This window comes from Budorcas taxicolor, chromosome 19 (genome assembly GCF_023091745.1).
Source record: "Budorcas taxicolor isolate Tak-1 chromosome 19, Takin1.1, whole genome shotgun sequence".
In the NCBI taxonomy this organism is placed as follows: domain Eukaryota; kingdom Metazoa; phylum Chordata; class Mammalia; order Artiodactyla; family Bovidae; genus Budorcas; species Budorcas taxicolor.
In genome coordinates, this window is record NC_068928.1 from 51104782 (window position 1) to 51131836 (window position 27055).

Sequence of the window (27055 nt, forward strand, 5' to 3'; positions counted from 1 at the left end):
AGACAAGAACTGCAGATATCTGTGTGGCCAGGACTTGACACGTGGGCTCAGGACCCCACAGAACGAGGGGCCTGCTGACAGCTCAGACCGGGGTCCCTGGGCCAGCGAGTTGCATAGCCTCCACCTCAGCACCGTACCTGCGGTGGTCCTACCTGTGGTGGCTGGAGAGGGCAGTGGGTAGTTCTTCTCCTCTTCCATGAACTGCAGGGCCACGGTGCAGAAATTACTTTCATACTGAACGACAAGGTGACTCAGAGCCACCACCAGCTCCTGCCGGGAGGAGAAGAGACAGCGACACTGACTTGGGGCGGGGAGAGAACTCAGCAGTGAGACGTGCATGCTGGCACTGAGCACTCGAGCCACCAAGGAGAAAAGGCGGGGGTGGGGTGGCGGACAGACAGCACTTGGTGCTGAGACAGGGGCTGGCCCCTCAATACAGCACCCTCGAGTGTCTGGTGTGGGCAGAAACCTCTGAACAAGCAGTGAGGTGAAGATGAGGGCCTCTGAGGGACGCCCTGGACACCTGGAGGAGAGACTGCTGACCGCTGGGTGTGAGCGGCAGGACAGGGGGAAGAAACCCCAGAGTGGGACAGGGAAGAGCCCTTAGGGCCTCCTATGGTCACCACCACGGAGAGCTCTGGGCATTAAAGCAGGACACACTGGTTTCCAGTCCCCAAAAGGCAACAGGAAAGTTCTACATGACTTCAGGCCCAGATGCCTCAGTCCAAGGGAAGGACACACCTGATCTCTTTTGGGACCCGATGACCTGGAGATCCTAAAAATCACGGGAAATAAACCTGAATGTAGGTTTGTACTACTTTTACTATCACTATTCAAATGGTTCCCACAACTTTATTTTACTTTTTAGAAAAATACTTAACAGATGGCCAAAGTCTGAGAGCCCCTTATTGTTCTGTGAATCCCTCAGATGGCCAGGGCCAGGAGAGCTGTGCTGAGGTGTCAACAAGCTAGGCAGACCCCCCACTTCTCTCCTACCTCACCCTTACATACTCCTTGGCCTCCGTGGCGTGTGTGTGGGTTTTACTCCCAAACCCACCTCTCTGATCCTGTCTCTGAGACCCAGGCTGGTCCTTCCAACTGCTGACCTGCATGCCCACTGAGCACTCTAAAAACCCAACTTGACCTGCCCAGGGCCTGCCACCCACCCCTTTCCATTCAGCCCCTGCCAGGGACGCTTGGCTTGTGCCCTCTGGTGGCTTCAGTGAGACCCTTGAATCATCCTGACCCATGTCTCTCTCTGCCGATCCTGCCACCCAACCAGCCTGTCCCTGAGTCTAACAGTGCTGGGTAACAGGCTGTTGAGGGGTTGCCCACCGGCCCCTCCCAGTGAAGAGGCAGCCTGCCCACATGTGTGCTCGCTGGTGTCTGACTCTTTGCGACCCCACAGACTGTAGCCCACCAGGCTCCCTTGTTCATGGAATTTTCCAGGCAAGAATACAGGCCAAGTTGCCATTTCCTACTTCAGGAAGAAGCCTGAACTGTCTTCAGAAGACACAGGTTTTCCCTTTACTCTGAAGTAGTGAAAACATCTCAGCTGGACCGGAAGCAGATTTCTAGGTCTTGGACTGTTTGGTCTGGGGAAAGCTGTGAGGGCTGGTCAAACTCCTCCTGCTGGGTGGTGGCTGTGGGCTCCAGCCCTCAGAGGTCTTCAGGCAGGTCTGGCCAGAGAGAGGTTGGTGGAAGGCTTGAGTTGTTCTCAGACCTTGGAGGCATACCAGCACAGTGACCCGGGCCCCTCCAGCCAGCAGCCTCAGCCCGTTGCCCAGCAGAGCGGTCCCGCCACCTCCACACTCCAGCCTCCTGCTCACACTGGGAGCAAGCAGGCCTCCTGCTCCGTGCCTTGGCACCTGCTGTCTGCTCGGCCTGGGGAGGCCTCCACCTTCGCCAGTGATCCCTGCTCTCTACCTTCACTCTTGTCTCTAAGTTCAAGTTCTGGAAGTTTCCACCCTGCACCATATCCAAGTGCAAGTTCTGGAGGTCTGGTGACCTAGGGCCTGGCCCACAGGTGGCGCTTAACAAGTATCTGCTGACGGAGTGAAGCCTCTTCCCTTCGACACAGCATAATCTTTAACGAATGGTTCGACTGTTTCGGTGACTTGCCTTCAGGATTCAGGGACATCACGCCTGGTTACATACACGGCCCGAGGGGAGTCAGCTAATGCTCCTCCTGTGGTGGCCCGGAAGGCTGGATCACATGTCTTCCTGGGTGGTCCCCCAGGGCTGCCCCTGCTCCATGTTTCCAACAGTGAATTCCTGGCTGACATCTGTTTTCGGCCCACGGCCACCAAGTATCAAGCTCAGCTCCCAGGAGGCCAGGGCAGCGCTGCGGGAAAGGGAGCCTGTCTGCTCTGTCCAGACGGCCTCTGGGCTCTCCTGTGAGAGAAGGCACTCCAGTCCAGGTGGCTCGGCCGTCCCATCTCTGCCACCAGAGATGTTCTGAGCATTGATAGGAAACACCCTCTGATGCCATTCATCAGGTTCGGTTGGAGTCAGACCTGTGTGAAGGGAGGTGGACGCCAGGAACTGTTCCTCTGTGGGTCTGTGGTTACTAAATAAATGCAAACTAGAGAAAATGGATGCAATGTGTCGTGTCCTGCTTTCTTTGCTAAGGTGGACAGCATCCAGTTAGCTGCAGGCAAGGGTCACAGGGCTGGACTGGTCAGCCCTTGAGAAAAGCAGGGTGACAGTGGGGTGGTCACAAACCTCCCCCTCCCCCCTCCCCCCACCCTGGGGCCTGGCCCTTCTTGATGAGGTGTGGGCAGCTTGCTAACTGGGCAATCTGCCATCATATAATTCCCGCACAAGTTCAAGTTCAAGTTCAAAATAATTTGGGTGAACTTGCTGACTCTTGATTTTATCAAGTAAGCTCATTAAAGAGGTCAATAAGCAAAAATCTTCCCTCTCTGCCATGACTGCCTCCTCCAGAAAAGGATGCTTTCATCGTTCAGAAGTCAACAGGGCAAGTGTTTTACGTTGCAGATGTGTGACTTTACAAAGCCCCGCCATGATATCCTGACACGTCTTGTATTGCCACAAGCTAGAGACAGCAGCAGTTGGTTACAGCTGGGACTTCTCACACCTAAGCTCAGGTCAGCTCGTGGAGTGCAGTGCTCTAGGCAGAGTCTTGTTCCGACCCTCAGGTGCCCTGGCTCTGGGTCTCCTGGGCCAGCAGGCTGGGCCTGTGTCCCCTCAGAGTGCATCGTGCCATGACTATCACCACATGCTCTGGACAAAGATGGGAAAGGCAAGCTGCCAAAAGCATTAGGGTTACGGCTGTGATGAGAATGAGGGCTCAGCCTCTGAGCCAGTGTCACTCACCCTATTAAAGCCTGGATCCTCTCTCCCACCCATGGGCCCGTCTCCCTGAACCTCCGGGTCACCCATGTTTCCAGAGCAAATGCAGCCCCCTTATTTAACAGGCCTGCACTCTGTCCATCTCCCAAAGAGAAAAAGCCCTGAAGGCAGTGACGGTGCGGAGCTGCAACACAGCAGCTGGGGTGCCGAGGATGCTCTGTGCTCTAGCGCACAGGATGGCAGCCCTGGACACACTATGGCCTTTCATGTGCCCGGCCCTTTGCACACACTCCTGCCACACTCGCTCTCCCAGTCCCTTGTCCCTCACAACCTAGGCGCAGGCTCCCCTCCTCCAACTATGGGCCAGCACCCCTGACCTGGCCTGGTCTCTAGGGTGTGGCTCACTTATGAGGCTTTAGCACAATTGCTGGTTCTGTGCCTGCCTTTGCACTTGTACCCTGTATCTCTTGAAGGTGGGTGACTGCTGCTCCATGCACTGAGCCTGGTGTGCTGAGGCAGCTGTGAGCTCAACTCAAGTGCTGGATGGGCGAAGGCAGAGCCCTTCTTAGCACCTATGTCTGCAGGCCCAGGCAAGGCCAACCCCAAGTGCCCACAGGAATGACCTGGCTACACCTGAGCATCCCAGGTCCGGGGAAGGATGGCAAGTAGAGTGAGGCCGGGAAAGGAGCCAGGGGCCACGTCAAGTCACCAGGACATGCTTGAGTGGTCAGTCTCTGTGTTCCTGATGACCTGGAGAACATTCTCCTGATACTGGAGACTCAGATGGACATTCTTCCTATTTTTATTAACATCCTTTTAAAGTTTTTTTGGGAAAGAACTGAAAAACAGAGTTCCTTTCTTTAAAAGGAATCTTAACAGACAATTAAGGATACTGCTGAACCGCTGCTTTGATCACATACAGGCAGTCTGACTTGGGAAAAAGAAGACTCTGACTCAAGGAAGTCAGCTTCAGACAGATGCTAATGATGAGAAACCAAAATAAAAACATGAAAAGGCACCTGGAGGATCATTCCACGTTGCTAACACTTCTCTAGATGACCTGGCCTATTAGTAACTGGGTTCATGGCTCTCTGAGGGAACTCAAGATGGAATGAGTCCTTCCTGGCTGACCTGAACTTGCCCCGACAACGTTCCCGCCACTAAGTCAGTGGAGGTTTGCTCTCCAAACAGACACCCTCCAAACCACCCCTACCTCTGAGAAACCCAGCCTCCCTTCCCTGACACAGGGATGTCAGACATGCCGAGAAGTAGCCCAGCACCTGTAGGTGATGAGAGGTGACTCAGGGTCACACACAGGATGGCACTGCCCTCCTGGTCCTAGAGAAGTCTCTGCTTCCAGGGTGGGCCTCCAAGGCCACTTTGAAATGTGGCCAACAGATAGTGGGGTACCCCCATGGGCCTTTTTGGCTGTGGGAAGGAGAGGGTTGATCTGTTCTGAGCCAACTTTTGATGGGGGGTGAGGTCTTGGATGGAGATCATGGCCCTTCTACATTGAAACAGAAGTCAAAGTTTCAACTGCAAAGAACTGTTCCGTTCAGTCGCTGACAAACATGGGGGCGGGGAGGGGAATACACTACACAAACCTTTCCGTCTGTCTGTGGGTGGCTACTGCTCTTTTGAATCTCCGTGATGTGTGTATGTGTTGCTCCCAGGCAGGAAGGAGCCTATTATACAAGCTGCCAGGAGACGCAGCCTGTTAAATGCCTTTAAATGAAGCAAACACACGAGTATCTGGTGAAGAAACGCATTTTGGAGAGAATTAAACAAACATTTAAAGTCGGCTCTCGGCAGGATGCGCGCCGGGGGCGGACTGAGCACTCGAAGCTGCGGTCAGGTCAGGGTCATGGCTCGACCTGGGCGTCAAGGGAGCCCGGCCTGGAGGCGCCTAGCGCTGCCTGGGGGTGGGGGCCACGCACCTTCCGGACCACAGGGCTGCCGTCATTGATGAGCTGGGCCAGCATCATGGCCACGTTGTGGTCGATGGTGGTGGAGTGGTCTGTCCTCTCTGCAGAGTTGCCCACAAACGTGCCGAGGGCAAAGACGGCTGCGCAGCGCACCTGTGGGCGGGACAGGGGCCAGTCACTCCGTAGCCGGCTGTGTGGCTCTGGCTGGGGGCCCTGGAGCCTACTAGATGCAGCTCAGTCCCGTCTATGGTCCTCTCAGCCTAGCTCCACTTGTGTAGACAAGCAGAGCAGGGAAACAAGAGGCTAGTGGCAGCCCCACCCGAGGGTCAGGTGACAGGCTGTGTGCAGGCATCAGACAAAGCCAGGCAGGCATCAGAGACCAAGCCAGGGGCCAAGGAACCCACGGGGTTGGGGCGGGCAGGGCACTCAGGGGGTGTGGTCCCCAGGTGCACCTTGGCCTTACTCAGCCTGCAGTGGCGGGGTTACAGACTCACCTCAGGGATGGGGTCGGAGAGGAGGCTGCAGAGCTTCTCGTGGGCGCTGTCCCGCACCCCGCACCACCGGGCCGAGTCAAAGTTCTGCCAGATGCGGCCCAGGCAGATGGCCACCCACTGGCGCAGCAGGGGGTGGGGGTCGTTGAGCTGCTCCAGGCAGATGGCGATCAGGTTTCCCTGGAGGCAGGCTTCCTGCGAGAAGGCAGGCAACACAGGGCATCACCCATTGACCATTGACTGGGGCGGGGTCCTGGGCTGGCCCTAGCCCCCCAGGTTTCTCAGGGAAACCTTGCTTAATCACTTTGCAAGATGTGTTCAATTTTCCTTTTTTTTCTGTGCTGCACAATGTGGGATCTTAGTTCCTGGACCATGGATTGAACCCATGTACCCTGCAGAGGAAGCTCTGATTCTTAACCACTGGACGGCTGGGACATTCTTCAATTTTCCTCATTTTAAATCCCACCAATTTCAATTCACCTGGGGCTAAACAAAGGGTCTGGACCCCCACTCCTCCTATGGATCCCCCAGGGCTGGTGTGATCCCCAACCTCTCCCCCGCTTCTGAGGTCACTGTTTCATCAGACACACATTCAGGACAGTTCCTCTGGCCTCCAAATCCTAGAGCTTGCAGCTGTGCATCTGCAACCCACAGGCAGGCCCTGCAGGGGTGGGGAAGGAGCGTGACACTCACCTGCCCCGTGTTATAGCTGTTGACAATTACAGCCAGAATGAAGGCCGTCATGGTCCGGTGCTCAGCCTGGAAAACAGAAGTCACCGGCTAGTTCGCACTTTGTGGCAGAAACTCATCACCCTCACGCATTAGAGTTATCCTTTCAGGATCTTTATGACGAGCCTGGTGTGTAGTTAAAAGTAACGAGAGCCAGCTTTGTTGTCTTTTGAGTCTCAAAAAAGGAATTGTGCTTTAAAGAGTGTCTCATGGCTCTGGGTTGGCCTCATGGAGGACAGATGGGTCCCCACCATCTGATGCTGCACGATGGGTGATGCTGCTCCATCAGAGGCCCCGTCCTGCCCACACCTATGGAAGTAGACCATCGGGGTCAAGCACACTGGTCATAAAATGATTGACCACAGTCTCTACTTGACTTCATTTTCCCTTCTTTCTGGTCTTCTAGTGGGCAGATCGATTCTCATTTTCTCCTCTCCTCTGTGCTTCTACTGACTCAGACATCAGTCTATTTTTAACTATCTGTGGTACCTTGTGTTTTTAACCTGCAGCAAAGTCTAAAGTTAGTCATTCTCTGTATCTGCCTTGGATTCCCAGTATTCCTCCTCTGGTTTCAGTCCTTCAAGCATGACTGCTCTTACTTATTCTTAGAGCCGATGCTGACTTACATACATGGCATGTATGCCAATGTCTGCTTTCTGATGCTTCTTATTGACTTCTGGGCTCCATCTCCTCCTGAAGTGCGGGCCTCCTGACTGCCTGAGAAGCCGCTGGTCCTCAGATGTGCTGGCTTTGCCCTCTCCCAAACTGACACTCGTGGGGACACAGGGTCCCCGGGCGACAGTTTCCCTTGTGTTTTGAGGGCCCCTTCTCTGCCTTCCATCTGTTACTGTGGTGACTGCTGTCCACATCTTTGCAACAATCTTCCTTTACGTCCTGGTTACTTTAGAGATTTTTACTCTTGCCTTTGACATTCTCTACTTTCATTATGACGAGTCTTTGTGTGGATTTGTTTTTATTGAACCCTCTCAAGACTCACTGTGCTTTATAAACCTGAAAACTCATTTCTTCTTCAATTCTGGAAAGTTCTCCACTAAACTGTGCGTCCCCTCGTCTCCCTCTGGCCTTTGTCAAATGCAGCTAGCCTGCTCAGCCCCTCTCAGAACCTCCGTCATATCTTCTCTTTGCTTCCTCCCACATGAATTCTCCACAGACTTCTTTACTGGTTGTGTCAATTCTGCTGTTTAATTCGCCTATGGAGCTTCTAATGACTATATTCCATTACAGGTTCTTTTTTCCCCCTCCAAAATCTGCCTATTTATTAAAAGACCCTAGTTGGTCATTTTTTGAGAAGGAGTAAAAAGGACAGAATACACTGATCTCTTACAACAGGCAAGAAAGTACTTCTGAGGGAAAAAACATCAGGGTTTATTTTTGGACACAATTAAAACAAATTGTTTATTCAGTTATCTTAAACATACTTATTTGTAATGCTCTTCACTCTTTTTCCAGAGAACTCTATTAGTTTCAGTTCTCTGGGAGCCAACCCTCCTTTGTGCCACCTCTGCTTACGTCACCTGAACCTGGGTTAGGAGCAGAGTGGTGCTCCTGGCATGAGTCTTGGTACCCTGGCTGTGAAGGTACACAGACAGGTGCCCTGCAGAGAAGGTTCAGCCTTCGCTGCTTCCAGGCAGGCCCTGGAGATTTCACGTTCCTCACTTGGCTGGTGGTTCCTCCCACATGGGGAATTTCCATTTCTTACAGAGGCTTTTCCTGACTTTCTGCCCAGACGTGGATGGACTGGATTAGCTCTTCTTGTCCTCGTCCAGTGAGTGGGCGGCTTGCTCCACAGGCCTGTTTTTGTGCAGACTTGGGGCTGCACACCTGTGGAGCTCCAGGGTCACTGTGAGGTTCATCCATGACCCACTGTGCCCCTCTGACTTCAGGTGTTGGCATTTGTAGATTTAATTTCCTTTCTTTCAATCTGGCTAGCTCCTCAAAACTTCAGTGTGTTTGTAGCTGAAGTGGGGCCCACTGGTGCTGACTTTGTCCATCACTTTGCTGCACGTCTATCAGCTCAGATGTCTCTCTCAGTCGTTTGGCCTCTATCTTACTCACGCTGTATTATTTCCAATGCTCACATAAAGTCTAAATGTAACCACCTTTGATGACGTTTAAATACCACACTTCAGTTGCAACATACCAGTTTTGCTTACCTTTTATAACAATCCTGTTTTTAATGTTTCCTGGATTTTAGAAAAAAATTTTTTTAAATTGTCATTTAGTTTAGAAAACCAACGAGAGGGTAAAACTACACCCAAAAGTTCCTTTCCACAACTAGAGGCACCTATGACTGTGTGAATGAGCTGTTAGATTTCATTAACCATTCTGATAAAATTAAGTTATATTGAGTAATTATTGATACTTAAGGTGTTTATTTTACTCTCTTTACTAAGCCAGGAGCTAGAGAGAATATAAATATTAATTTAAAAACATTTATTGGGAATTATTTTATATGCTATTCATGGATTACTAATTTTTAAACAACTTAATACAATAAAATATATTTCAAATTTCAACTTTCAATTTTTCCACCACCTCCACTGCCCCAACCCCCTTCCTGATTGATAAAGTGCATTAGCCTACCCTTAGGTCCAGATCCTGCACCGGCCAAAGGAACTGCCAGTACTATGGATGTACAAGTACTCATTGATCTAACTTGGTTGACAGGGTACAAGGCACAGTGGATTCTACTTCACTGCAAAGAAGTGCCCGGAAAGAGGACTCAAGTAAACAAAACCAAACCTGCTTGTGTATCAAGGTTCACTGTGACTTACTTTAAGAAAGCGGCCAGGAAGCAAAGGGTATCGTCCGAGTGAGGCAGAGCTGGGAGTGTAAGTGGGCCCCCATTCCCACCACAGGTCCCTCTATGTGGAGCAACCTTGCCCAGAGCCCCCAGGAAACGTGTCACCAGAGTGTAACATGCTGGTCCTTACTGGCATGTACGGGTCTGCCAAGACCGAGAGGAAGTACTTGTGGCCATTGTCCTTCACCAGGTCAGCTTGGCATGACTGCGGGGAGAGACACAGGAGAAACAGTGAGTGCAATTCCCAGGAAGGGGCTCCTTTTCCTTCTTAGAATGTGTGAACAAACAAATGTGTGATGAATATTTTATGTCTTCATCATTTTCACCTCTCAAGTCCAATTTTCATCTGAAAAAATAGCTGGAACGGCTGTGTACAAATGCATTTTCCCTTGGCTGTGGGGAAAGGGCTGGCATCGCACACACTGTCAGAAGCACAGAGGCTCTGAGGCATCCTCGAAAGCACCTTCTGGGTACCTGCTGGATGTGGGTACCCTGGCTGCTGGGCTGGCTCCTTCGGAGGCCGTCTGCGTCCCGCAGCTCCCATACCTGTCCTCTCTCCTGAGTCAGCCCAGGGCCCATGTGCCTTTCTTCCCACTTCTGAGCGGGGACATGCCCAACACCTGAAACCACTCAGTTTCTGCAGACCCCAGCCCCTGCCAGAGCTTGTCATACACCTTTGCTTAGACTGATAAAATCTATGTAAACACTATAATTATGAATTATTTGCATCCCACGGTTATATTCCAACAGGTGCTTCCCAGAGGCCTGTCTCCAAAGGAGCAGCTCCAAATGGAAAGTTTGATTTCAGGGCTAAGTGGGCTGCCAGTGTGCAGCTCGCGCCACCTCCTTAGGGCACATGGCATGTGTAGGCACCGTTGTGTCATGTGTTAGCATAGTTTTCAAGCCCCACTAGGTGTCAAGCACTGGCTCAGTCCTGGACACAGACACCCACACCCTGCTCATAGTCCTGGGGAGACTACTGAGCAGCTCTGGCTCACGATGAGACGCTGGGCTTGGGAGGCTCTGGGAGGGGTGGAGAGCTGGGGTCATCCATTAAGGAAGGGCAGACGTGAGAGTGGGGGTAGAGGGTGGGAAAACAGGTGGGAATCCTGCTGGGATATGGAGCCAGGGAGAGGCGGCCAGGGAAGGTAGGAGGCAGAGAGCTTTGACTGCTTCATGGATGGGGTCTTGAAGACACCAGAGGGCACTAGGAATGTGAGGGGGAAGACTGTTGAACTTCAGGTTGAAGAATCACTCTGGCAGCTGCAGTAGAGGGTGAGCTGGAAAGCCGGACTGGGGGTGGTGACCACGTGCAGCAGGGTCAGAGATGGTGGGGAGGACCCTGGAGACTTGAGATTGTTCTAGAGGGATCTGGGTGGGAGAAGCCGGGAAATCTGACTGCTTGGCGAGACCACTAAAGAGGCGGGAGAGATGGGGGCCGTGTCATTAGAGACTGAGAGGGCAAGGAGTTGGATTTGGGGTACACTGCATCAAGGCGCCTCGGAGACACAGTGGAGCTACCAGGAGGAGGCGAGCCAGGCTGAACTCCTAGATCAAAAGTCATGCACTAACTGGGTGGGAGCCCATGGCCACAAGGTGGAGGGGGAGGTGATCTGGAGCATGAAGGATGAGTTGGGAGACAGGGAAACAGGCGTGTGAGCAGAAGGGGCTCCAGGTGGTACCAAGAAGCAAGGAATCTAAATCTTAGGGAAAGGAACTGGCCCTGAGGCAGTGGGGTCATCAGAAACCCTGCTTCTATAACAGGCTGGCTGACTGGGGGGGGGGGCATTTCTGCAGGTGCTGGCTCTTCAAGGGACTTAAACAATTGTGCCTCAGACATTCAGGAACTGACATCCAGGGAGGTGCCCAGTAAGAGAAAGAGAGGCAAAGAAACAGGCTTCATGCTCAGGTTCTCCCTCTTGCAGCTGTGGGACCCCAGTGACATTTGAGAAATCTTTTCTCAACTGGTGGAATCAGATGAAACATCTGACACATGGAAGTGCAATCTGAACACAGGAATGTGACTCATAAATCATGGATGCTCTCGTTCTTGGAAAGCAACGCACAGAATGTGGTCATACTGCTCACTGAGCTTCCTGGATCAATACCCAGAAAAACCGCTTGGTGATTTAGGGTAACGTGTTCACAGGGAGATGTTGAATTCCATCAGCTCCTAGCATGCTCCACTCTAGGGGAAAAAGGCCATTCAAGAAGTAGAGAGGGCTGGAATTTTAAGATCTGAGTTTCTGAGAATAAAAGGAGAAAAGTTACACACTGCAAAACCTTCCTAACTCTGCAGGGCACTGCTGGCTTGAGGGCACGCCCAGTGTGAAACTCTCAGGGGCAGGGTGATTTTGCAGACAGAATCTGCTTTTTACTGCAGCCTGGAGCCCTGACCTCCTCTCTCCCACGCTGGCCTACTTCTCAGGGTGCTCTGATAATGAGGTGTTTTTCCTCACATCAATAAACTAATAAGGTGGTGACTGGACTCAGCTGTTTAAGTTCAGACTGAGCGAGATGGAGGGGGTGGTCAGGGAGCAGGGGTGCTAGGAGCTCAGGTTTGCAGGATAATAATCCCCAAGAGCCAGGGAAGCCAACTAAGCATGCAGCTTTCAAGTCATTCCCATAAGGGATGCCTCGCTTTGAATGAAGGTTTGGATAAATGAGCTAAAAGGTGTCAGCAAGATGTTGTCTGCAGAGGCTCATCCAGAAGGGGCCGGGAGGGCGCACTCAGACGGCGCCTGCAGCACAGTGCCTGCGTCTGGGGACAGGGTTAAGGCGCTGGCACCTGAAAACAAAGCCACTCTCCTTTGTTTTTAAACCAGAGGTGCCAAAGTCAAACCCAGGCCCACACATTCACAGTGACTTTCATAAAACATATCTCGTCACAGAATGATGACGTGTCCCTGTCATATCTGCTAATTCAGAAGCTGAGGCACATATGTGAGTAGGTGAAGCGATATAGCAAACGGCAATGGTCTTGTTCGTGTAGAACGACCTCTGTCTGGAAGAGGCTGCCATGCAGGTGGGAACAATAATGTTTTTGGGTCATGTCCACCTTCACTCTCAGAGTTCAGCAACTGTCCTTTTAGAACTGGCTTAGAATCACCCCATCAGCCATCCCAGCCCTCTCTGTATCTACTTCTGGGGCCGGAGAGCCGGGGATCGGCAGGGCGCTGACTTCTCAGGATGCTGAGACAGTGGTCACCAGCTGCCCACTCTCCCTCCTGACTTGGCGAAGTGCCTTCTTAAAAGAGAAAACAGTCCTTGAAACTGCAAAGGCCCAGAAATGCAGGCAAGAGACACGTTGCACACACAGCCTGGTGGGAAGCTCCCCTGAGACACGCAGGGCTCCAGTGACCCACACTCCTCCACACGGCTGCTTTTCAAGGGCCCTCTCTCATGTCTGTTTTCTCCCAGATCAAGCTACAGGTTTGACATATTAAGGCCAGCATAGAAAGAGGGTGGAGACGAAGGAGAGCATGAATATGAAATGGTTTTTTCCTAAGCAAGTCCTCCTGCCATTGCACACCTGTGTATATATATATATATATATATATATATATATATATATGTACGTATGTATGTATTTTTTCCCCTTCTTCTCAGTAGGGAAAAGGCCCTCACTATCACAAATTAGGCAGTCGACTTTCCCACATTTAGGAAAACCGCAGGGGTCAGCACATTTGGAATGCAATGGATAAGCCTCACAGTGGGAAAACCACCTTCATGATCATTGTATCAGGGAATTATATTTTTAATATGAGAAAAAGGGAGGGAGGGGAGGAAGAGAAGAAAAGCAAACAGAGAAGAGGAAGCAAGTACATAGTTCACTGTGGCTGAAGATGCAGTCTGCAAACTGATTTCGGGAGGCAGCAGAGACCAGGACGAGCCCAGAGACCCCAGACTCTGGCTTCTGCGAGGGTAAGTTCACAGGGCAAGGGCAGGTGCGCCCCCTCAGAATATTCTGGCAAAGAATGCTGTGGGGGAAGCCCTACCTTCATTCTCCTTAATGCAGATTATAATGTCTGTCTCCTGGGGAGCAGGAAGACACAAACAGCACAGATCAACCGACCACCAGACACGATGCATCAAATGAGGCCCAACCAGCAGGACAGTCCTGAGCAGTGTCACCAGTGGACACAGCCACTCATGTTCTGATGTGAATACGGAGAAAATCACAGAGCGGGGAGTCCTGTTTCCTGTCCTCGGGTTGCAGAATTCACTCCCTGGGATGAGGAAAGGATGCTGGAGAGGTGAGCTGGGTTCACACAAGAGTCAGAAGCACTGGACTGAGCCCTGACCCACTGCCACCAGAACATTAGAATTGTCTCCAGACAAATGCAGGACTACGTTGAATTGTTCGTACACCAAGAGTCTTAAACACAGCTCGTGGCCATAAAACTAGTAGTGCTTGAGAAAATAATCCCAGAGTGGGGGTTCTGCTCACTGCAAACAAGAGCTCACTGTTCTTCAAACCCAGGGGCACAGTCCCTCCCAGGCAGTGAAAGACAAATGTCCTTCTGCACAACTCAAAGGCCTGGCACAATGGCCTTCCCACTTGCTAAGTGCAGTAAGATATTTATATACATATACAGGTTTTCATTTTCTAACAAATGGTTTATTACTTTAAATGTTCTCATGTCAGATGCTCTTGTGTTGAAGGTAAACTTCAGAATGAATGGACACCAGGAATGTTGAAATAACTGTTATCAGTGGGAAAATCACACATACATGAATGCTTTTATGCCTCTGATCTACTTTTTTGTATGTGTTCTAAATTTATAAATGTAGGGATTTCCTGGAAAATCCAGAGGTTAGGACTCAGTGTTTTCACTGCCGTTGCCCTGGATTCAATGTCTAGTTGGGGAACTAAGCTCTTCCAAGCCACGTGGTGTGGTAAAAACAGAACAAAAATTTGTGCATGTATTACAGTTCAGTTCACTCACTCAGTTGTGTCTGGCTCTTTGTGACTCCACGGACTACAGCACGCCAGGCTTCCCTGTCCATCACCAACTCCTGGAGCTTACTCAAAGTCATGTCCATCAAGTCAGTGATGCCATCCAACCATCTCATCCTCTGCTGTCCCCTTCTTCTGCCTTCAATCTTTCCCAGCATCAGGGTCTTTTCCAATGAGTCAGTTCTTCACAACAGGTGCCCAAAGTATTGGATTTTCAGCCTCAGGATCAGTCCTTCCAATGAATATTCAGGGTTGATCTCCTTTAGGATTGACTGGTTAGATATCCTTGCAGTCCAAGGGACTCTCAAGAGTGTTCTCCAACACCACAGTTCAAAAGCATCAATTCTTTTGGCGCTCAGCTTTCTTTATAGTCCAACTCTCACACCCATACATGACTACTGGAAAAACCACAGCTTTGACTAGATGGACCTTTGTTGGCAAAGTATGTCTCAGCTTTTTAATATGCTGTCTAGGTTGGTCATAGCTTTTCTTCCAAGGAGCAAGGGTCTTTCAATTTCATGGCTGCAGTCACCATCTGCAGTGATTTTGGAGCCCCCCAAAATAAAGTCTGTCACTGTTTCCATTGTTTCCCCATCTATTTGCCATGAAATGATGGGACCAGATGCCATAATCTTAGTTTTCTGAATGTTGAGGTTTAAGCCAACTTTTTCACTCTCCTCTTTCACTTTCATCAAGAGGCTCTGTAGTTCTTCACTTTCTGCCATAAAGGGTGGTGTTATCTGCATATTTGACGTTATTGATATTTCTTCCAGCAACCTTGATTTCAACTTGTGCTTCATCAAGCCTGGCATTTTACATGATGTATTCTGCATGTAAGCTAAATAAACAGGGTGACAATATACAGTCTTGACGTACTCCTTTTCCGATTTGGAACCAGTCCAATGTTACATGTCCAGTTCTAACTGTTGCTTCTTGACCTGCATACAGATTTCTCAGGAGGCAGGTAAGGTGGTCTGGCATCTCCATCTTTTGAAGAATTTTCCACAGTTTGTTGTGATCCACACAGTCAAAGGCTTTGACATAGTCAATAAAGCAGAAGTAGACGTTTTTCTGGAACTCTTGCTTTTTCTACAACCCAACGGACGTTGGCAATTTGATATCTGGTTCCTCTGCCTTTTCTGAATCCAGCTTGAACATCTGGAAGTTCACAATTCACGTACTGTTGAAGTGTGGCTTGGAGAACTTTGAGCATTACTTTGCTAGCGTGTGAGATGAATGCAATTGTGCAGTAGTTTGAACATTCTTTGGCATTGCCTTTCTTTGGGATTGGCATGAAAACTGACCTTTTCCAGTCCTGTGGCCACTGCTGAGTTTTCCAAATTTGCTGGCATATTCAGTAGCAGTGCTTTCACAGCATCATCGTTTAGGATTTTAAATAGCTCAACTGGAATTCCATCGCCTCCGCTAGCTTTGTTCGTAGTGATGCCTCCTAAGGCCCACTTGACTTCGCATTCCAGGATGTCCGGCTCTAGGTGAGTGATCACACCATCATGGTTATCTGGGTCATGAAGATCTTTTTTGTATAGTTCTTCCGTGTACTGTTGCCACCTCTTCTTGATATCCTCTGCTTCTGTTAGGTCCATACTGCTTCTGTCCTTTATCGGGCCCATCTTTGCATGAAATGTTCCCTTGGTGTCTCTAATTTTCTTGAAGAGATCTCTAGTCTTTCCCATCCTGTTGTTTTCCTCTATTTCTTTGCATTGATCACTGAGGAAGGCTTTCTTATCTCTCCTTGTTATTCTCTGGAACTCTGCATTCAGATGGGTATATCTTTCCTTTTCTTCTTTGCCTTTAGCTTCTCTTCTTTTCTCAGCTATTTGTAAGGCCTCCTCAAACAACCATTTTGCCTTTTTGCATTTCTTTTTCTTGGGGATGGTCTTGATTACTCCCTCCTGCACAATGTCACAAAGTTCTGTCCATTGTTCTTCAGGCACTTTGTCTATCAGATCTAACCCCTTGATCTGTTTGTCACTTTCACTGTATAATTGTAAGGGATTTGATTTAAGCCATACCTGAATGGTCTAATGGTTTTCCCTACTTTATTCAATTTAAGTCTGAATTTTGCAATAAGGAGTTCATGATCTGAGCCACGGTCAGTTCCTGGTGTTATTTTTGCTGACTGTATACAGCTTCTCCATCTTTGGCTGCAAAGAACATAATCAATCAGATTTTGGTATTGATCTGGTGAGGTCCATGCGTAGAGTCTTCTCTTGTGTTGATGGAAGAGGATACTTGGTATGACCAGTGTGTTCTCTTGACAAAAGTCTATTAGCCTTTGCCCTGCTTCATTCTGTACTCCAGGGCCAAATCTGCCTGTTATTCCAGGTATCTCTTGACCACCTACTTTTGCATTCCAGTCCCCTATAATGAAAAGGGCATATTTTTTAGGTGTTAGTTCTAAAAGGTCTTGTATATCTTCATAGAACGGTTCAACTTCAGCTTCTGGTTGGGGCATAGACTTGGGTTAATGTGATATTGAATGGTTTGCCTTGGAAATGAACAGAGATCATCCTGTCGTTTTTGAGACTGCATCCAAGTACTGCATTTCAGACTCTCTTTGTTGACTCTGAGGGTTACTCCATTTCTTCTAAGGGATTCTGGCCCACAGTAGTAAATATAATGGTCATCTGAGTTTAATTCACCCATTCCATTCCATTTTAGTTCACTGATTCCTAAAATGTCGATGTTCACTCTTGCCATCTCCTGTTTGACCACTTCCAATTTACCTTGATCCATGGACCTCACATTCCAGGTTCCTATGCAATACTGTTCTTTACAGGATTGGACTTTATTTCTGTCACCAGTCACATCCACAACTGGGTGGTGTTGCTTTAGCTCTGTCTCTTCATTCTTTCTGGAGTTATTTCTCCACTGATCTCCAGTAGCATATTGGGTACCTACCGACCTGGGGAGTTCATCTTTCAGTGTCCTATCATTTTGCCTTTTCATACTGTTCATGGGGTTCTCACGGCAAGAATACTGAAGTGGTTTGCCATTCCCTTCTCCAGTGGACCACATTTTGTCAGAACTCTCCACCATGACCTGTCGGTCTTGGGTGGCCCTACATGGCATGGCTCACAGTTTCATTGAGTTACACAAGGCTGTGGTCCATGTGTATTTAAAGGTTCAAAAATCAATATGCCATCAAAAGGTATAGAATGAGAAGCTTTTTTCCATCTCCTGTCCCTGTAAGGGGTACAGGGAGTCAGTATATCATATCTTAACATAGAGAATGTGACATCTGGGTCAAAATGAAAATAAATATTAAATTAAATGTTAGCTTAAAAGACACTCTTCCACCACTATGTTTAATCACCTTATTAGTTTCTTATATATTCTCTTGACTAAACATAAGTAAATATGAATATACAGACCAAACTGCTCTCTCCTTCAGCACAGGACCTCCTCTACCTGGCTCTGCCTCTTGCATTTCCTCACCTAGGAGGTCTTGCCATTCGGGCTCACAGAGAGCCTCCTCCATCTTCCCAGCTAATGCACAATATCCCACTGCAGAGCAGCACTGCTCACATACCCAGTCTCCTGTGGTGCCGGGACCTGTGATCTGAACCAGTCCCTTGTGATTACACCCGCTACTGCCACGGATAAACTTCTGCCTGCTATCTCATACATCTGCAGATAAAGCTGTTAAATTGTGCTCCCAAATGTGACACTGCTAGATCAAAGGGTAAATGCATCTCTAATTTTGACAGATATTACCATTTTGTATTTTCACAACAGAGCACATTGTAAAATACTTGACTTTTTGCCAATCTGAGAAGTGAAAAGTGGTATTTCAGTGCAGTATTACTGTGCACTTATTAGGAAAAAGATTGAGCATTTTCATAAATCTAAGGGCCATTTGTATTCTGCTTTCTTTGAACTGTTGGTTTGCGTACACTGACCATTAGATTGTTAGTGTTTTTCTTGACTTCAAGGAGCTCTTTATATATTAAGGAGGCTAGTTTGTCCATAATCCAGCTCCACAATGCTCTTTATGACTGAACCTTCAGAGTTAGTTTTGAGATATGTAGGATTGATTCCCCATCATTACTCTTCCTACACATAATTTCCCTGGCTATTTCTATTTATTTCTCCACAGGAAGTTTAGAAAATGTCTAGTTTCAGATAGAAAAGCCTGCTGGTGATTTTGGAGGGAATCTATTAAAGTTTAAATTAATTCAGGGAACACTGATATATTTATGATGATGAATCCTTCTGTAAGTGAACAGGGATGCTTTCACTTGTTCAAGTTGATTCTTGTGTTCTTCAGGATTTTTTTTTTTTTGGCTGCTCTTCGTGGGTGGCATGCAGAATCTTAGTTCTCTGACTAGGGATCAGACCCATGCCTTCTGCAGTGGAAGCCTGGCACCCTAACCACTGGACTGCCAGGGAACTCACAGGAATGCTTAAAGTTTTCTTCACAGAGGATTTTCACGTTTCAGGTCAAGTTTATTTCCAGTTTTAGGTTTCTTTTATAAATGGGGTGCATATATCTTTTTTCCTTGCATTTATCTTCTAACTGGTTGCTTCTTTTGATTTCTGTGTATTAAAGTCTTTAACCTCACTAAGTTCTCTCATTAGTCCAATTTAATTTATTCCATTGGGCTTTCTAGGCACATAATCATATCATTTGCAAACTCTAATGGTTTTGCTTCTACCTTTGTAATTTTTACGTCTTTAGTCTCTTTCTCTTGTCTAATTGTATTAACCAATAGAGACAGTGTTGGCTAACAACCTCGCCATTCAATTCTCTACCTGCTTAAGCCTATCAGAGAGTCAGTTGGTTCCTGTGCACCCACACACCAGCCCTGGGACCTCCAGCTCTGCTCTGGGCTGATTTTGGTCAAGGCCTAATGAGCTGCCTCCACGCTGGAGGGACCTTGCTGCTGGGCTGCACCCCATTGCCCAGAACTCAGCTGCGATTCCTAGGACTCATTTAAACCATCTGATATATTTCTGTAGCATAGATCTAGTAATAATATCATCCCTGCCAGGCCCTAAAACCACCATCCCTCAGGGTCACACTGAGCCACATCATACAAGGTCCCCTGCCTGGTGCCAGACTCAGCGGTAGCAGGACTGAGCAGTGTTTCTAAAGAAGCCCCCCCCAAGAGCCTCCTCCCCTAGACAGGAGCTCTTGCACACTGGATTGTCTTTGCTGTTACTGCCTTCGTGTGTGCGCATCTCGGCTCACGGCACCCTCACCTCCCACTGGAGGCAGAGTGCCCTCCCTCCCCAGCCATCCCTCCCGCCTTCCTCTTTGATCCCAATTTGAGTCGCTGCCTTTGGGTTAGCTCTTTGCACCTTCTACCTTCTCTGCTAGACTTCCAGCTCTTTGAGGACAAGGACCCACAATGCAGCCTTTCTACCAGAGGCCCAGTGAGTGTTTGCTGACTGCATAAATGAACTGATACGTGTACCAAGAAGTAGGCCAGTTCCTAACCGTGTGCCCGTCACATCCACTAGCTGCTGCCCCATGAAACAACGAGGGAACAAACCTCCCTGGATCAGTGCTGCCGAGGTCCAGCCTGTCCCTGACCCTGGAACCCGGGTCACTGCCAGGTGCAAAGAACATGCCCAGGAGTACTGGGCAAGAAAGGTGCCTGAGCTGGTGCTTTCTGGGCCAATCAACCCAGCCTTGATTTCAGGCTCCACACAAACTATGATTGCCCTTTTATAAAACTTTTGAGACTTGGCCATGTGGGCTCTGCTTTCTGGCTGACCAGCCTTTGCCCACCCGCCCACCCCCAACTGGAATCAGTACTGCAGAGGTGGTGATTAATGCAGCCTGACAATTAATCACGCAGCCCTCTAGTCTCTGAATTGCCCTTGGCGACAGACTGATGCATTGGGAAGTTCCTTGCAGCCTGAGTCACTGCACCCATTCATCCTGCAAAAGGGCGATCTGTCACCTCCACAGCAGCACACGGTCCAATCTGCCAGTGTGGGGCCGAGTTGCCTGCGTGGGGAGGGCAGGTGACAGCCTCCTACGTCCCTCCTTCAGCTTTTCACTTCACTCTTGGCAACTCCAGGTATCTAAACAACTGCCTCCCTCCTGACCGAGAGAGACAACCCAGCTGCAACCTGACCTGTCATCAATGAGCATGTCTAGCAGGGCCTGGCCTCCTCCCAGGTGGTCTTGGGGCTGAACTAGCATCAGGACAGGCAGGCTCAGCTCCTGGCACATGGGTGAGGTCTCTGCTTTGCTGGCCCACAGTTCTCCAGGGACCCCAGGAGGGTGGATCTGACTCTCCTCCCAGAGTAAAACCCACTCCCAGGGCTTCTGAAAAGCAGCCACCTCATTTAACCAGGAAGACAACTACGAAGAGGCCATTCTGAACGACAATTCTATTTACCAAAAAACTCTTTGTCCCAGAAAATCCATGGCAGGGGACTGTAGGTGATCCCTTCCTTCCTGCTAGTGTTGGAGGGTCCTCTGAGGAGGCAGGAAGCGGATGTGGCTCACTGTGGAGATGGGGACACTGTCCAGTGGCAGCTCTGGCGAGTGCTTGTTGACCTGGGTCATCTAGGAGGTCACCATTTTCTGACCAAGCTGTATCATGTTGATGTAAAGTATTAACAAGAGGAGAAATTGGGTGTGGGACATATGGGAACTCTATTTACTATTAACTTTTCTTTAAAATTATGATAAAAATACATTTTATTAACATAAAAACTAGGAATAAGGCAGGACACAAACAAACTCCTGGCATAGGAGGTGTGTATGCCCCAGATCCTCAAAGGACCAGACCAAGGGCTGCTTTGCCTTCAGCGATGGACCATTAAGAAAGCAGGTTTTGAACAGCAGATCCTCTGGCCCATGTGATCACATTCTGATCTGGGTGATGATTACCAGATGGTCAATACCAAAATCAGACTAATTATATTCTTTGCAGCCAAAGATGGAGAAGCTGTATACAGTCAGCAAAAACAACACCAGGAGCTGACCGTGGCTCAGATCATGAACTCCTTATTGCAAAATTCAGACTTAAATTGAATAAAATAGGGAAAACCACTAGACCATTCAGGTATGGCTTAAATCAAATCCCTTACAATTATACAGTGGAAGTGACAAACAGATCAAGGGGTTAGATCTGATAGACAAAGTGCCTGAAGAACAATGGACAGAACTTTGTGACATTGTGCAGGAGGGAGTAATCAAGACCATCCCCAAGAAAAAGAAATGCAAAAAGGCAAAATGGTTGTTTGAGGAGGCCTTACAAATAGCTGAGAAAAGAAGAGAAGCTAAAGGCAAAGAAGAAAAGGAAAGATATACCCATCTGAATGCAGAGTTCCAGAGAATAACAAGGAGAGATAAGAAAGCCTTCCTCAGTGATCAATGCAAAGAAATAGAGGAAAACAACAGGATGGGAAAGACTAGAGATCTCTTCAAGAAAATTAGAGACACCAAGGGAACATTTCATGCAAAGATGGGCCCGATAAAGGACAGAAGCAGTATGGACCTAACAGAAGCAGAGGATATCAAGAAGAGGTGGCAACAGTACACGGAAGAACTATACAAAAAAGATCTTCATGACCCAGATAACCATGATGGTGTGATCACTCACCTAGAGCCGGACATCCTGGAATGCGAAGTCAAGTGGGCCTTAGGAGGCATCACTACGAACAAAGCTAGCGGAGGCGATGGAATTCCAGTTGAGCTATTTAAAATCCTAAACGATGATGCTGTGAAAGCACTGCTACTGAATATGCCAGCAAATTTGGAAAACTCAGCAGTGGCCACAGGACTGGAAAAGGTCAGTTTTCATGCCAATCCCAAAGAAAGGCAATGCCAAAGAATGTTCAAACTACTGCACAATTGCATTCATCTCACACGCTAGCAAAGTAATGCTCAAAGTTCTCCAAGCCACACTTCAACAGTACGTGAATTGTGAACTTCCAGATGTTCAAGCTGGATTCAGAAAAGGCAGAGGAACCAGATATCAAATTGCCAACGTCCGTTGGGTTGTAGAAAAACAAGAGTTCCAGAAAAACATCTACTTCTGCTTTATTGACTATGTCAAAGCCTTTGACTGTGTGGATCACAACAAACTGTGGAAAATTCTTCAAAAGATGGAGATGCCAGACCACCTTACCTGCCTCCTGAGAAATCTGTATGCAGGTCAAGAAGCAACAGTTAGAACTGGACATGTAACATTGGACTGGTTCCAAATCGGAAAATGAGTACGTCAAGGCTGTATATTGTCACCCTGTTCATTTAACTTATATGCAGAGTACATCATGTGAAATGCCAGGCTGGATGAAGCACAAGTTGAAATCAAGGTTGCTGGGGGAAATATCAATAACCTCAGATATGCAGAAGACACCATCCTTATGGCAGAAAAGAAAAGAGGAAGTAAACAGCCTCTTGATGAAAGTGAAAGAGGAGAGTGAAAAAGTTGGCTTAAACCTCAACATTCAAAAAACTAAGATTATGGCATCTGGTCCCATCATTTCACGGCAAATAGATGGGGAAACAATGGAAACAGTGACAGACTTTATTTTGGGGGGCTCCAAAATCACTGCATATGGTGACTGCAGCCAAGAAACTGAAAGACCCTTGCTCCTTGGAAGAAAAGCTATGACCAACCTAGACAGCATATTAAAAAGCTGAGACATTACTTTGCCAACAAAGTCTGTCTAGTCAAAACTATGAACTTTTCCAGTAATCGTGTACGGATGTAAGAGTTGGACCATAAAGAAAGCTGAGCGCCAAAGAACCAATGCTTTTGAACTGTGGTGTTGGAGAAGACTTTTGGGGGTCCATTGGACTGCAAAGAGATCCAAGCAGTCAATCCTAAAGGAAATAAACCCTGAATATTCATTGGAAGAAGTGATGCTGAAGCTCCAATACTTTGGGCACCTGATGCGAAGAACTGACTGACTAGAAAAGAGGCTGATGCTGGGAAAGATTGAAGGCAGGAGGAGAAGGGGACGACAGAGGATGAGATGGTTGAATGGCATCACTAACTCGATGGACATCAGTTTGAGCAAGCTCTGCGAGCTGGTGATGGACAGGAAAGCCTGGTGTGTTGCAGTCCATGGGGTCGCAAAGAGTCGGACATAACTGAGCAACTGAGTGACGTGAGTCATCTTTGGATGGAAGAGGAAGCTAACCCGCCTCTTTTTCAACTGTGAGCTGGAGATGGGAACAAGAGGGGATACAGGTACAGGAAGAGAGGCAGTGAACTGGGACGACATCACTGCAGCTAGAACAGCACAAGTTTTGAGGCTGGGAAGGAGGAGGAGAACCAGCACAGATGTTGGGCAGGGGGAGAGAATGGTTACAGAAATAAACCCCTGCTAATCCCTGATCCGGTTTTTACTCACACGTTTCTTCTTGGGACCAGGAGAGCTAGTACATACAGTGAAGCTCTCTGTGTTCCCAAATCTGTATGTCCTTCATCTGTACCGACATACAAGGATTTTCCAAATTCAGTGACATTGTGTTCTTGGAGTCCCCTGGTGGCGCTATAAATAAAAGCTTATTAGCTGTAACTAGGGAAGGTCTCACTTTCATGCACTGGAGAAGGAAATGGCAACCCACTCCAGTGTTCTTGCCTGGAGAATCCCAGGGATGGGGGACCCTGGTGGGCTGCCATCTATGGGGTCACACAGAGTCGGACACGACTGAAGCGACTTAGCAGCAGCAGCAGCAGGGAAAGTCTGCCTGAATTACGTATTAACTGTGTCTATGAAAAAAACCGCAATTAACTAGAATCTAGTTTATAAAAATCTTTTACTGTCTCCCTTCTCTTCATCTTGTTAATGAGCAGAAAGACAGATAACAAACCCTTTGTTGGCCAAATGATGTCTCTGCATGATGTATAATCTTTTAAAAATATATTGTGGACTCTGAGTTGTTCAATTTTGATTTACAATTTTTGCATCTGTCTTCACCAAGGATACTGATCTGTAGTTTTCTTAATCTGGTTTTTGGTACCAAGGCAAGGCAAGTCTCATAGGATGATATGGGAAGATGTTTCTTTGCCATCTATATATTTCTTCATTAACGACTGGGTAGAATTCAACAATGAAGCCATCTGAACCTGGAGTTTTCTTTGCAGGAAAGTTTTAAATCAGAAATCGAATTTTAAAACTAGATACAGTGCTATTCAGATTATCTGTCTTCTTAAGGGAGCAGCTTGTGTCATTCAAGGAGTTAGTTTCATCAAAACTATCAAAAGCTTTGGCTTCAAGTTGTTCATAAATTCCTTCACTATAACTTCAACGTCTCCAGAACCTGTGATGCCACTTCTCTCATTCCTGATTTGGGGTTTTATGTCTTTTTTCTGTTTCCTTCTCAGTGTGAGTAGTTATTGATCTGCTCAACGAATCTAGCCTTCGGTTAAGTGGATTTTGTCCACTGCTTTTCTGTTCTCTTTTTCATTGACCTCTGCAGTGATCTTTTTTAAAATTAATAAATTTGTTTATTTTTGGCTGCGCTGGGTCTTCACTGCTGCGCTTGGGCTTTCTCTAGTTGCAGGGAGCAGGGGCTACTCTTTGTTGTGGTATGAGGGCTTCTTATTGCGGTGGCTTCTCTTGTTGCAGAGCACGAACTCTAGAGCATGGGCTCAGTACTTGTGGCACACGGGCTTAGCTGTTCCGTGGCACGTGGGATCTCCCCAGACCAGGGATCAAATCCGTGTTCCCTGCATTGGCAGGCGGGTTCTTAACCACTGGGCCACCAGGCAAGTCCCCATAGTGATCTTTACTATTTCCTTTCTCCTACCTACTTTGGGTTTAACCTGCTTTTCTTTCACTAATATCAAGTCCTTTGACCATTTGTAAGTCAGGGTTTTTTTGAATTGTAAGTCAAGGCTATGGTTTTTCCAGCAGTCATGTATGGATGTGAGAGTTGGATTGTGAAGAAGGCTGAGTGCCGAAGAATTGATGCTTTTGAACTGTGGTGTTGGAGAAGACTCTTGAGAGTCCCTTGGACTGCAAGGAGATCCAACCAGTCCATTCTGAAGGAGATCAGCCCTGGGATTTCTTTGGAAGGAATGATGCTAAAGCTGAAACTCCAGTACTTTGGCCACCTCATGCGAAGAGTTGACTCATTGGAAAAGACTTTGATGCTGGGAGGGATTGGGGGCAGGAGGAGAAGGGGACGACCGAGGATGAGATGGCTGGATGGCATCACTGACTCGATGGACGTGAGTCTGAGTGAACTCCGGGAGTTGGTGATGGACAGGGAGGCCTGGCGTGCTGCGATTCATGGGGTCGCAAAGAGTCGGACACGACTGAGCGACTGAACTGAACTGAACTGAAGAGATCCTTATATTTGACCCCTTAACAGACAGGTGAGTTGCAAATATTTTCTGCTATTCTAAAGGTTGTTTTTTTTTCATTTTGTTGACTGTTTACTTTGTTATGCAAAAGAGTTTAGTTTGATGCAGCCCATTTATTTACTTTATACATAATTCTTATAATTAGAAATAAATTTGATTTAACATATCTATGTTGCTTGTTAATTTATATAACATTTATACTTTAATATTATATATTTTATATATTTATATTGCTTCTTAAATTTTGTTTTATAATTAAAATATTTTAATTATTTATTATGACAGAGGATGAGACGGTTGGATGGCATCACTGACTCGATGGTCATCAGTTTGAGCAAGCTCTGGGAGTTGGTGATGGACAGGGAAGCCTGGCGTGCTGCAGTCCATGGGGTCACAAAAAGTTGGATATGAATAAGCAACTGAACTGAACTGACCTGAATCATTTATGTAAAAGTATACAAGTCTCCAAGTGTCCTTGATTTTCTTATTATCTATTTTGACTTTGCATTTGATTCCACTATGGTTGTAGAATACAGTGTGTAAGATTCTAGTTCTTTTAAATGTGTCCTGGTTTGTTCTATGACGCAGGACAAGGTCCATCATGGTGTACATCCTTGGCACATGGAAAGAACGAGAGGTCTGCAGTCATATGAAGTGCTGTCCAGCTGGTGGATGGGCCCGTTCAAGCATTTGAGAGAACCTCCTTGGTTCCACTTCTACTTGTTCTGTCATTTACTGAAAAGAGAATGCTGGATTCTCCAGGTGTAATCATGGATTATTTACTGCCATCCCACAGTTCCACCAGTTTTCATTCTATGTGTTTTGAAATACTGTTATTAGGCGAATAAACATTTAGACTGTACTGTTCTCATGATGGGTGAACTCCTTTAGCATTAGCAAACAACTCTGTGTCCCTGGTAATATTCTCTGCTCTGAAACCTACTTTGACATATTAATAGGGGCATTCTCACCTTCTGTGCTTAGTGGCAACACATGTTTTTGCTTTTAATCTATTTGTATCTTATGTTGAAAGTACATTTAAGATCATATAATTTTTAAAGAATCCAATTTGACAGTCTCTGCCCTATAATTGGGTATTTAGACTATTTACATTGTGATTATTTATATATATATGGTTATGCTTAAGTCTATTGTTTTGTTAACATTTTTGGTATTTATCTCAGCCATTCTTTGTTTTCTTTCCCTTCTTTTCTTTCTTTTTTCATGTTACTTGTATATATTTATGATTTCATTTTATCTCCTTTGTTGGCTAATTGGCTATAGTTTAAAATTTTAGTGATAACTTCAAGGCTTATGGACTACATTTTATCACAGTTCACCTTCAGATGATATTTTATCACTTCAAAGAAGTATGAGAACCTAACAACAATACTTCCTCAATTTCTCTCCTCCCAACCTTTTTGCTATTGTTAGCATACATTTGGGTTTTACATATGTTACAGGCTCCATAGTAGACTGCTATTATTTTTTGATTAAAT

The 27055-nt window shown here is 47.3% G+C and overlaps 1 protein-coding gene across 3 annotated transcripts in view; it reads right to left on the reverse strand.

Moving 5' to 3' along the window:
• The window catches only part of RPTOR (regulatory associated protein of MTOR complex 1), a 327706-nt gene that overhangs the window by 45966 nt on the left and 254685 nt on the right, over positions 1-27055 (reverse strand). For all 3 annotated transcript variants that reach the window (XM_052657407.1, XM_052657406.1, XM_052657405.1), the window contains 5 exons: positions 9415-9489; positions 6425-6490; positions 5735-5926; positions 5253-5393; positions 153-270 (listed from right to left, as the gene is read on the reverse strand). In XM_052657407.1, the coding sequence (XP_052513367.1) occupies positions 153-270; positions 5253-5393; positions 5735-5926; positions 6425-6490; positions 9415-9489 (592 nt within the window). The remainder of the gene's footprint in view (positions 1-152; positions 271-5252; positions 5394-5734; positions 5927-6424; positions 6491-9414; positions 9490-27055) is intronic.